This window comes from Glycine max, chromosome 10 (assembly GCF_000004515.6).
Source record: "Glycine max cultivar Williams 82 chromosome 10, Glycine_max_v4.0, whole genome shotgun sequence".
NCBI lineage: Eukaryota > Viridiplantae > Streptophyta > Magnoliopsida > Fabales > Fabaceae > Glycine > Glycine max.
In genome coordinates this window covers 39,244,932-39,257,839 of record NC_038246.2, presented here as the reverse complement: position 1 = coordinate 39,257,839, position 12,908 = coordinate 39,244,932, and the positions used below count along the sequence as shown (strand labels likewise).

Sequence of the window (12,908 nt, the reverse complement as noted above, 5' to 3'; positions counted from 1 at the left end):
AGTTAAAAAGTCATACAATTTCATTACTACTCGAGCAATCATCATGATAACTCAAACCTCCGATGCATACAAAAAGTTTGAGTACAAAATATAGTATCAATGAAGGGAAAGCTTTTTCACCTAGACAAGTTACTCTATTTGCTCTCAATAACACACCTCAATTCAACAAGTTAACCGCAAAAAAGGAGTTTGCTTTTGCCAATAGTTTATTTTACATCTTTATTCTTTTCATTCTTCTCTTGGAGATCCCACCACCTCAAACCAACCATCCTTTATTTTTATTTTACCTAGGGATTCGTCTTTGAACATAGGACAACCTCATGGGGCCATTATTTTCCCTTCAATGTGCTAATCATTTGCATTTTTTTTTCTGAGTTATTAAAATAATTATAGACAGAGAAAGTGAAGTTGAATCCGTGATTTAATACATATGCACGTACACTTGAACACATGCATCCTGGAATCAGTAGATTCGGCATAGCAATCTTGATGATGATGATAAGGATGGACCCTTTTATTTTTTGGTTGTGTGAAACACAATGTGCAGAGAAAGGTGAACCCTTTTGAAGCTGTGCTCCGCAGCCTTCCCCTGAATTGCAACTCTACTTAGTACTTGGTACAGACTACGGTGTAGGTGGGTCTCTTTTGACAGTTAGAACCTTTTGCTACAAATCCGGAACAGAAAATAATGCACAACTTTGATTACTATCTCCATTTAATCAAATTTTACACATTAGAAGAGAACCTCTGATTATACATAAGTGTAGGTTAATTAGTTAATTGTGATAACCTTGGAAAACATAGAATCAATTAAAAGTGATGTAGTTTTAAGCCTCTTCCATTCCTTGCATTGGTATCTAATGACATAAAGAAGGCATTGCTGAACATTGAGTTGGTATTTTTGGTATTTCAGAACAAATTTATTAAATTATGACAACCAAATAGAAAAACAACCACATGGACTATTTAATTATATGTGACAATTGCCAAAAATCTTCGGCTCTCACTTTCATTCAATTTTGTTTTTGAGATGTTCTCAATTTCAGCTTGACAATTTGGCTTTGGCTTATGGTTTGAGGTAGACAAGACCTACCAATTTCAAAGCAAGGTAGGCAAAATTGACCAAGCACTAGAATATGTCTCAAGAACAACATACCACACCGCCTTCTCCACCCCTACCCCAGAGAAAAAGGGAAAGAGAGAGAGAGAGAGAGATTAAAAGGAGCTCGTGAGCTGCAAAGACATACACAAGAAGGAATAAACCAAAAAAACTTCCTCCAAGGAGCCCACATCAAGGCACCATCAGTAGATTAACAAAGGGTGAAGTGAACAGAAAGTTGCAATAATTAGGTACATCTTGAAAGAGAAAAAAATAGCGAGAGATAATGATCCACCATGAAGTAAGGTCTTGACATGAGGTTAAAAAAAAAAAAAAACCAAGTGGGGCAAGGCAAATTTTGGTCAAGGTCTGATCTTAATTCAACATTGCCTCTTGCTGAATCCTATCTAGCATCTGATACACAGCTGCTGCTATATCATCAACTGATCCCAACTTGCAATCATCTTCCACCTGCAACAAAATTTACAGCACATTTTCACTTTGAAGAAGAAAAAAAAACTAATTAAAAATATCTAAAGTCTAAGGCACCAACAAAGACACAAACCTTAACACTGAGGGAGTAGAGAACAACTTCACCAGTGGTAGTAACATTTAGGTGCAAGATTGTGAGGCGCACGGTATGCAAACCAGAAACCAGCTTCAAGAGCTGCTTGGGGCATTTCTTGGATCTTATTTTGAGATTTGCATGGCTTTCCACCATGGTCACTTCTATGTCAGCAATGCCACACTTAACCTCACTCACGTCTTCACCTATGGCTGCAGAATTATCAGAACCACCACCACCACCTGTTGAATACTGCGGAAAGGTGAAGAACTCAGAAAAGGGCATGTTTGTTGCACCACCATCATCAGATTTCCCTTCTCCTTCTTTCTGAGCACCAAGAAAATGCAACCTCTGCTCAAGCTCCTTCACAAAGTTAACAGCACCTCCAATTATAGAAGCTTGATCACCCTTCAGTATTCACCAACCAACCAACCAAACCAAAACAAATAAAAAAACAAAATCAGCAAAACCTCTTTATTTTTGTAACAAGCAAGAAAATAAGCATATAAGTTAGTAAGAATGAAGTGAAGTACCCTTTGGATATAAGAGTCTGGCATGAGAGAGCGAAGAACAGAAAGATACTCATTCATCTGCTTTCTTCTATTGCGCTCGACAACAATATGAGTCATTCTTTGGTTCTCAATCTCTTCCTTGTTCTTTCTGCTTTTGGCTCTGCGCCTCTTGGGACGAGTGTTTAAGCTATCTAAGGTGTTACTAGTAGTAGTAGTGGTTTCTTGAAGTTCATTATTCAAGTGGGGTAACATGGATGAGGAGGAACTGGTGGTCCAATCTCCATAAGGGTAATTACTAGTCTCTGGTTGAAAAGTAGAGATAGAAGCACCACCTTGTTCTTCTTCTTTGTTGATGTGTTGTTGTTCATAAGTAGCAGCCAACAAGGTGTAGTTGTAGAAGTCCTTAGTATTCACTGATCCGTAACCACTACCAAAAGGGTCTTGTGATTGTGGAAATACCACTGCTTCTAGTGCCATGGCTCTCTCTCTGTCTCTCTCTCCCTCGGGCAAACACATAACAAAACAACTTCAATATATACCTTCAAGAGAAAGACGATGAAGGGAAAAAAACTCACTAGTGTTGTGTTGCGTTGGGTCCTCTTTGGAACCAGTTTTTGCCTTATAAAGCCCCTCTAAAATCGACACTGCTTTGCACGTGAAATACAATTAATTGAAATGTTAGATTAACTTTTCTACGCACGCAGTAAAAAAAAATAATCATGATGAAAGTGTGATAAAAGAACAAATTACTGCTTAAAAGATCACAAATACAAATTTAATTAGTCTTAAATATGAAAAGTGTAACCAATTAATTTTCTTTTAACACCCATTTGATAATAAATTATATTTTGTAATAATTAATTTAAGATTAAATTATAAAATTTAGGGATATGTTTATTATTAAATTATCTTTAGAACTATTTGTTCCACTTTTTCACATTCACATATTAAATTAGAATTTTTCATCTTTTAAAAATAAATTTATCGGTGCCTCACAATTTCAGAAAAAAATTAAATTATTTTAAAAAAGGTAAAAGAATTTATCGAGATGGAAACGTGTTTTTTTATTTGATAAATCAAAGTAATAAGGGTTTTTTATTGGTGTTTTAGTGTAAATATAAGATTTAATTTAGAAAGGCAAAATATAGAAAATAAATTATTACTTCCTCTGTTTCATAATCATCGTTAAAGAAGAAAAAAATTATCTTAAAATAATTATCATTTTAAATTTTCAATGTAATACACTAATCACTTTTTTGAACTTATATCCCATATAATATTATTTATATGAACATCAAAAATTAAAGATAAATTAACAATGATAAGATTAATTTTGTAAAGCTATTATTCTCTTTTACCATTTATTAATTTTTATTGGTAGTGTAAAACCTAAAACAATAATTATAATGTGAAAAAGGAATTATTATTTTTGGTGTCTAAGGTTTTCAATCCAGAGCTAAAAACCAATATCTTGAAATACGAAAATACATTCTAGGATTGTCCTTTTTTAACAAATGTTCATCTAGATATAAACACTTTAATTTTATCAAGGAACATAATTATTTATTAACCACACATAATATTATGTTAGGAGTTATAAGATAGTTATAAGATGCCATACGTTCGAATTTTTCACCGACATAACATACTATTACAATTTTGTCGATAAAAAGAAACACAAAGGTTTTCCGGTTCATTAAACTAGTGTTTGAAAGATACACAAAGGTTTTTAGCTAGTCTGCGAAGTTCTATTATGCATAACAATAGCATTTAGAATTTTTTTATATATAATTGATTTAGATAGTTTCTTCTTTAAGACAACCTCCGCTATTATTCAATAACACCAAACAAAAAATCCATACCAAATTGAATTCTTTAGTCACTTTAGTTGGAGATCAGGCAATTGAGCATCAATGCTATATCTTTAAACTTCTTCCGTTATAAAGTGACAAAGAAATAACATTTTGTTTATTTATATATTTAATTAAAAAGACATGACAAATTAGGATGGGTTAAAAGAAATAAAATGAAACAAAGTTGTTTCCCTATTATTTCAAAGATGGAATAGAAGTAATTCTATTACCTTATTTGAGAGTTAAGTTATAAAGTAGTAAAACAAAATTCTAGTAATTTTTCTTTTTTGTTCCTTAAGTTAAAGTTATAATCAAATACAAGATATAAGTGTCTTTTTCAATATAAATTCCAATCATTGCTCGTCATTTTATAAAAGATTAGTCCTTAAATATTATCATTTTTTTAATCTCTAATTTACTTCTATTTTGGAAGAACAAAAAATTATTCTTAATCCGAGGAAAATAAAGGTAGAAAAGATGCCCTAGACTTAGTACTTAGCAGTTTGTTTTCCTTCCCATTTAATTTCAAACTTATAATTAAAAAAGTTTGTTCAGCTTCTCTTTATTTCATTTTCCAATATTGCTTCCGTTGCCTATCATTCAAACACAAGGTAAGAGAAAGTAAATATATGAAGATCCATATTATAAACACTCATTAGATCATATTTTTTATTTTTCTCTGTATCTTTTTATATTACATCATATCACGAATTTATTATACATATTTACATTTCTCATTTTTATATCTCATCATTTTTCTAGAAAAAAATAATATGATTGGACACCCACATGCTAACTTTTAGAATGAGAAATATATAGATAAAAGAGAGGAAAATATATTATGAAAGGTGATATGGTGAAATAGAAAAAAAATAAAAAAAATGGTAAATAATAATGAGGTATTTATAACAGAAGAGTGTTCGTATCATTATTCTTAAAAAAAGTTATATAAGTAGGTAAAAAAGATAATGATAAATGAAGGAATTGTGGTGACAATGTGGTGTGGTAGGTGTATATGAACTGAACTTGTAATAAAACAATATAATCAACGTCAAAAGAAAAATAAATAAAACGACATACTCGGCACACTTTTACAACAATTACGGTCATGTCTGTATTTGTAAGAAAATGATATGTCAAAAAACATAATGAGTTAAGTCCCCCTATACACGGAAAAATGTTGGGATTGATGATTGGGTTCAAATTCTGCATGTAGCTAGCTATAGTTTCATTTTAGTAAATAATTTCACATTTTATTTTTAAAATAATTGTTTTAAACTTATTTAAATAAATTATTATATTTTTTATTTACTTTAAAAAATATAGGTTCATTATGATTTTATTATCATGTCATTCTATTAATAATGATCCCATATTCTCATTTAACAAAAACACTAGCTAAAAGTGAAGATGAAGTTAAAAAAATAATTATATCTTAAATTTATCAAATGATGATTAATTTTATAAAATAAAACTAATGAAGTCATAATTATTTTAAAATAGATGAACTAAATATCACTGTTGCTTGTGTATGGTTTTCCAAATATTACTATAATACCTTTATATCTTGTTCTAAAATATCTTTCACATAATTAAAGCAATGTATGCATGATTTTCATGAATTTTATAATTGTGTGTTTTTGTTTTACAACGCGTTTAACATAAACTTGCTTATAAAACAAAACATTAATTTAACGTAAACTCTACTTTTACATGTCATCTATTCAATGGAATGAAACGTACATTCAAACACAACCTAATTAAATTTCTCATATTGAGAAGTGTCGATAGAATTTTTTATTCCCGTTTTGTTTTATCTATCCACTAATTTTAAAAAAGTTATCTTTTTATTATTTGTCCATTTATAATGAAAATAAAAACACGAAAAGATTGAGTTCTAATTACTTTATCCTTGGAGTGTCCTGCAGAACATCAATCTGAACGTATTATCATAAATGATATGAATGGGAATTCTATACAAATTATTCTCTCCACTTATAATAATTTAACACGTAAAAAAAAGATTGGAGTGCTTAGCGTACTCATGTTTTAATAATTATCTATATTTATAAAAAATATTTTAACATTATTTTTCAAATAAATAAAAATACAAATGCCTCAACATTTTAAGGGGATTAACACAAGTGGATGGAAATTGTTTGACACTACATTAAAAAAAATGAATTAGTGATGAAAATTAAAAGCTTTATTGTCTTTAATGAAATTAGAGACAGATTTCATGTGTGTTTCATCTCTAAAATTCGACACTAATTCATTCTTGTATAGTAGTGTGAGAATCGTAGTTCATAGGTTGAATCCCATGTGACTTCATATATAATATATAAACATTCAAGGTATCTAAAAATGCTATATTTTATAATAAGCCATAATTATAATCCTTCTAGCTAGCTAGTCCACTGGTTACCATTATAGGTATGTAAATGGTTACATCAATCATGCACAATAATTAATAGAATAAACAGTATATGCATTAAGAGTATAAATAATTTTTACAATTGTGATTCAATTATAAATTATTATATAATAAATTTATTAATTTTTATGATAATTAATTATTTTAAAATTTATAATAAAAATTATTATTATTATATAATAATTTCATTAATTTTTATAATAATTATTTATTTTAAAAGTTATAATAACAATTCTTTTTTATCAGTCAACCGTCTAAATTTTTGTACACTGACAGACAATGTATAAAATTTACACTCAAATTAATCTAAAGTGCATGTGCATAATCTATAATTAAATAATATCAATAAGAAATACTATTGATTAAGAAATTAAAATTCTAATATATCACACACACAATTGGGTGACGCTATATATTAATACAAGAATGCATGGATCCAACGAAATTTTTTGTTGATTTTTTATAACAAATATTTTATATTGTAAAAAAAATATTATGAACGGGTCATGTGTCTAATAACATAAAAATTCGGTTTATTCGAAATTTTCCTTTCACTTTAAATTTATAACTCTCTAATTTATATGTTTTCTTTAGAATAAATGATCAAATTTAGTATCTGAAATTGCCAATTCCAATTCAGTCATTAAAATTAACAAAATGTAAAAAAAATCTCCATGAAAACTATATAATTCGTTGTAAGTCTCAAAATTAAGAGTTTTAATTTTGATCTCTCAATGTTAATATTATGAGTGAAGTCACACATATTAGACTAATGAGAGTATAAAATTACAGATTTGTGTATTTGTGCTGTGTGGTCTAAGGGGGATAAGAAACAACTATACTCCCATGTTAATATGTATGATTTGTGGTACCACTGGTACGTACGTACCTTTTACTATACTAATAAAAATATGTTTGTTCGCGGTTAAAAAAAAAACGTCCATTAACTTCGGGAACAAGTGGAATTGTTTACTCTTTTATTTATTTTTAATTTTAAATGTGAGACTGAAATAAAAAGTGCTGTAGCATGTGAATGAGCATTGAGCAACTAGACCCAGCTATCTCTCTCCTTATGTTGACATGAAAAAAGATGCCTAGCTAATATAAATGTTAGCTGCAACACCTTATTGAATATAAATCGATCATAAGAAAATTTTATACTCTCCCACCAGAAACCATGAAAATTAATTAAGAGATATAAAAATGTTGAGCTTCCAATATTCTTGGTTTCATGCGACCGTACGTGCACAGTGTGAAGTATGAACCACTAGTTTCATGGAGCGCATGGGCTATCGTCCAACACTTTTTGATTTGTGAGGGAACTTCAATTTTCAATACAAAAAAGAGAAATGGCTTTCTCATTAATTTGGGAATAATCCGGTCAAAATATCAACGTAGATGATGGAAAAGAATTGAAATAAAATATTTAAACTTTAAAGGAAAGAAGGATGAAACATTTTACCGGTTGATTTGTTCACTTCCCAGTTCCATCGTCAGAATTTTGCAGAGAGATCATGTGCTTCAAATTAAGCAACCACAAAGCTTCCAAAAATACTCAAATGGGGAAAGGAAAACCTATATTTGGGCTTTTCTTTTATTGGTTAAAATAAATCCGTAACTTATGAGACTACAACAAATTACTCTATATATGTTGAATTTCGTAACACAAACTTTGTTGCAAATTGATAGATAGTGAATTAGTGATGATGGTACCGTTAATTGCCCAAATTCTTTGGAACCGGATGTGCCATTCGTTTTCTTATGATTGAAAGTGCATGCAAACTTTCTCAGCCAAATTGCTGACAAAAATTGCTCATAATTAAACTTAAATCCCACCCTACAGGTTAACCCGAAACATGCCAATAGAGGCAATTGGTATATTTCGAAGTTAGAAAAAAAAATGGCATCTCCACACCTAGTTAATTAATTAATTAATTAGCACTGTTAATATTGGCCAACCTCTAGAAACATTAAAAGAAATGTTAGACCCAACTGGCACTCGCTTGAATGATTCAAAGGTATTGTTACATAAATAGATACGTTGAAAATGAAGAGTGTGCTAATTAACAATTCATTCCAATGGATTAACCCGATTTGTTTATTTTTGTCTCACACATACAATAGCTATCACTATTACACTAATATATTATATATAAGTATCTTGTCAGTTGTCATCCCTAATACATTGATCATGTGGTTAAGATGCTTCTAACAAAGGGAACTGTAGCAACAAGAAATTAGGCAATCCTGTCATCTTTTTTTTTTTAGTGGGGGCCTCTCTTAATTAAGTGTGGATTTATTAATTATTATTTTAAATTATAATTAATAGCCATTAGTAGACAGTATAGTACGTTTATGGCTTGTTCTGGTTGTTTTCATGCATAAAAACAACAATAGGAGCATTTGTATGTAATGTATACATTAATGTGTGACTGCTTCTGCATGTGTAAGGTGGAACTGAAGACGTATTATCACAATCGAAATCTACTTTACTTTTGACTAGCGAGGTTATCTACAGCCAGAGGGTAGATACAAAGAACTATTTTTTTTATTAATTAATTTTCGGCTTACTCAGGCCGCAAAATATGCATTAACAACCAATTGATAATAGGACAAATTAAACAATGATAAGTCCATACTATATACTATCTCTAAAACAAATTATGCACATGAAATTAACTTAAACTAGTTTTAATTAAAACGTAAATAAGAAACTAAATCATTTTTCGGAATTAATATAGGTCTACCTACGTACCAGCTTTTCTGAATGCATGTGTGTACATATTGCCAATAATTAATGAATATAGAATCTATGGGATTATATAATCTACATGTTAATCCTTATATCATGTTGTCATTTAAATCGAGTAAAAAATCCGAATAAATTAGTGGATTAGTCTGGCTAGTCTGAATAGTTTTTTTTTCCTCTTTTCGACTCTGTGCACAAAGCTATACTTGTCGTTTTGTACATGCATGGTGATAAATTCGTGCTTAAAACAAAACAAAGTGGAATGGATAATAAAATGGCATTGCTGGCGTCGTAAGTCATGACTTATGTATATCAGATTATTTTTAAATTTTATAATTGGTGACTTCAAACCTCACTTCAATATTATTATTGACTTTGTGTATTAATGCACGAAATGCTTGTTACAAAGCGCAAATTAATCAAGTACCAATATATATATAACACCGTAGAATAAAAGTAAATGGCAAACCACGTACTTTAGGCATACATTAAATTACTTAGGTTGCAAATGCTACCCTGCTAGGACAAAAAAGAAAATCTTATTTATAAATGATTAATTATCGGTGTCAAGCAAGTACCGTCCATTAGAAATTCAACCCAGAGATCAAAGAAATGAGATATTGATTAGGTAATCCACACTAAATTACAACCATTATTAATTAAAAGTGGATGTGGTTAGGGCTATGAAAGATTATTATTTAGGTATTAGGCCGGTTTGATCAAGAAGCCGGAGACATATTTACACAGGTCAATTCATTAATTTGAAACAAGGCATGGAAGCAATGGTGATGATTTGTACACATATATTAAGTTCATTGGACATGTATATATACTGATTTCTTTTATTTAATCTTATTGAAGACAAAAGTGAAATATCAAGCAAGGTAACCAATTAGGTTTTACATATGAAGATATGCATATTTTGTCATGCAAGTTGGGCAGATACAACGCATACATACATACATCTGTGTAAGTCTTGGTTTGGTTAACTCTAGGGTTCAATTTGGATATATACGATGGATTAGTTTTGAGCAAATGCATGCATGCCGCGTCGACGATGGAGTGGGTAAGATTATCAAATTTGGGCGTAGTTAATTTAAATTACACTCACCGTTGGTTCACAATCACTTAGATAGGATTGATTGAAGACTAATTAAGAATGATCAATGAAAGGTTTGGAATTGGTTCATTGGTCGAATCTAGCTAAAGATACCGGAAAATTTGTCCGTATTGAGCAATAGATGTTTGGACGGAAACACAGAGGTTTAATTTCAAGGATTCAGATTTTGTTGTTGCCGAAGAAGGACGAAACACACATGCCTGTTGGTCTACACTGGCCTTTGTCCCTAATAAATGACATCCTATATGTATTAAAATTACATCCATGGTCATCTATAAATTAATTATCTAATCACATATTTAATCATCACTACTCCTATTTTTCCAATAACTTATAATAAGTCAGTACTACTATTAATTTCTCCTAATGTATAACAGCTCATCCTTATGTCATTGCTTATGAGAGAATTATATTAATTAACAACGTTTTGATCTCTGTACACAGAAAAATAAAAAAAGAAATATTCAAGTTAAGCCAATAATAACAAAACTGTGGATTATATTTGAGATCTATTGTCTAATTTTTTTTCAAGTCAATTATTTAATCAAACTGACGAAGTGTGTTCCAAGATTTTAGGATGTTGTCAGTACAGACTTGTCTTTGTGCGATTAGTGACACTGTTCTGGCGCTAACATGTCATTAGTTTTTATTTTGTGTATAATATATATATATATATATATATATATATATATATATATATATATATATATATATATATATATATATATATTGAAATAAAAATGTAGTTGTTGTAGTAGCTAGCCAGCGATGCAAATGAGGTTGACAAAAAAAAAAAAGACAATTCAATTCACCCTTTTCAAAGTGACCTGTTGCATATATAAAAACTAAATATTGTACATGCTGGGGAGAAAATAAAATGAATATCATTAATTAGAATATGGAAGAAAGTGATGGGTGAAAAAGGCTTTTAACTGTTTGAAAAGAAGGTTGAATTAATTTGTTTTTCAAAACACGTACAAATTCGATCGGCACGAGCATTGTATTGTTGAACGTGAATATAGCTATAGCCCAGAAATTAATTCATGCAGTGGATCGGAAGAGTGAACTTACTGGATCCTTTTTTTGTCCTATAACTGGCTGTCAATATTAATATGCATAGAATAAAGTGCAGAAGAGGCTTCAAAATCACAAGTTATTTGAGAGAAAAGTTGTTGCTTTATTCTCACTTCACTAACACACTTTGTTGTAACAATAGTTTATGACAAATCGAAAAAATTACTGGCTGAGTCACAGATAATGTAACTTTCTTTAAGACGTTTTGTGGTACTGTAAAAAATTGTGCAAGCAGACTATCAACCACGACGTTCCCAGGATAAAACAGCTCAGATCACTGTATAAGATTCCCACTGCACTAAGGGAACCTTTTCTAGAATTTCACCCTCTTGTATGACTTGAAAAGTCACTCTAATAGCCAACCGAAAAATGTGACTTAAAAAGTCATTCTTAAAACCAACTGAAAAATATGACTTACAAAATCACTCTTAAAGGCAACCGAAAAATATGACTTATAAAGTCACTCTTAAAGACAACCGAAAAATATGACTTACAAAGTCACTTTTAAAGGCAACCGAAAAATATGACTTATAAAGTCACTCTTAAAGGTAACCGAAAAATGTGACTTAAAAAAGTCACTCTTAAAAGCAACCAAAATTTTAGAGTGACAAAAAGAAAGAGGGAGAAGTTTGCCGGAAATGCATCGGCTAAAAAATGGGAGGGAGAAAAAAAAGTTGAGGAAATACTTCTCAAATGGGGTAAGGAAAAAAGAAAAAATGAGCTCTCTATATATAGGGAGCGAAACACTATTCAAGTGTTTATCCTGATCGATGTAGGATTTGAAGTTTTTTTTCCTTTTTTTTCCTTTCTTTTTTTTTCAAACTTTCATTTGTTCTAACAATCAGGGACAAAAAAATGATTACCCCATTAATCCTTTCATCACACACCTTTTGTGGGTCCTAATAATCAATTAATGCTTCATTCCCTCAAATCCAACTCGGCTCTTTCAATGTAATTAGCACACACAAAAAAGTGAAGTGAGTATATTATTGAGCAAGTTCATACAAAGTTTCATCCAAAAAGAAATTTAATTAATTGATTCAATTCAACTCTGCCATTGAATCAGACCCACATTGGTCAAATTCAGAAGCCAGTTCAGCATGGAAATCAATCGCAAAAGGTATATATATATATATATATCCTAACGTACAGGGCAAGATCAATTTCAATTTCGTCTACCAAAGAAAAGAAAAAAAACGATTTACTCTAATTCTTGGATCGCCCACAATCCTTACCAACCTTCTTTACGTCTCCATCCAAAATACCTTTGAATAATTATTGTGATTCTTATAGTGGAAAGTTCATTCACATCCAATCAAAATTCTTCTCAAGGCTTTTGGTCTCTCCAGGTGATAGGAAGCTTTCTCCAGTTTTCTAAAACATCATTATACATAGTGGAATTGTCAATTTGAGTTATGGGCTATATAATTAACTTCTTTGATTATGCACACACTGTGAGCACACGTGCTACGTACAAGCAAAAACATGGTATCCTAGTTGGT

General features: G+C 30.4%; 1 protein-coding gene across 1 annotated transcript; it reads right to left on the bottom strand.

Annotated features, from left to right (window-relative positions):
* Positions 1-1,258: 1,258 nt before the first annotated feature.
* Positions 1,259-2,684, bottom strand: LOC100811408 (transcription factor bHLH96-like). The gene is made up of 3 exons (NM_001255536.3): positions 2,198-2,684; positions 1,665-2,072; positions 1,259-1,570 (listed from the first exon to the last, which is right to left on the bottom strand). Exons 1-3 carry the CDS (start codon positions 2,651-2,653, stop codon positions 1,475-1,477), a joined length of 960 nt encoding a protein of 319 aa, NP_001242465.2. The 5' UTR covers positions 2,654-2,684; the 3' UTR covers positions 1,259-1,474.
* Between the last annotated feature and the right edge of the window lie 10,224 nt (positions 2,685-12,908).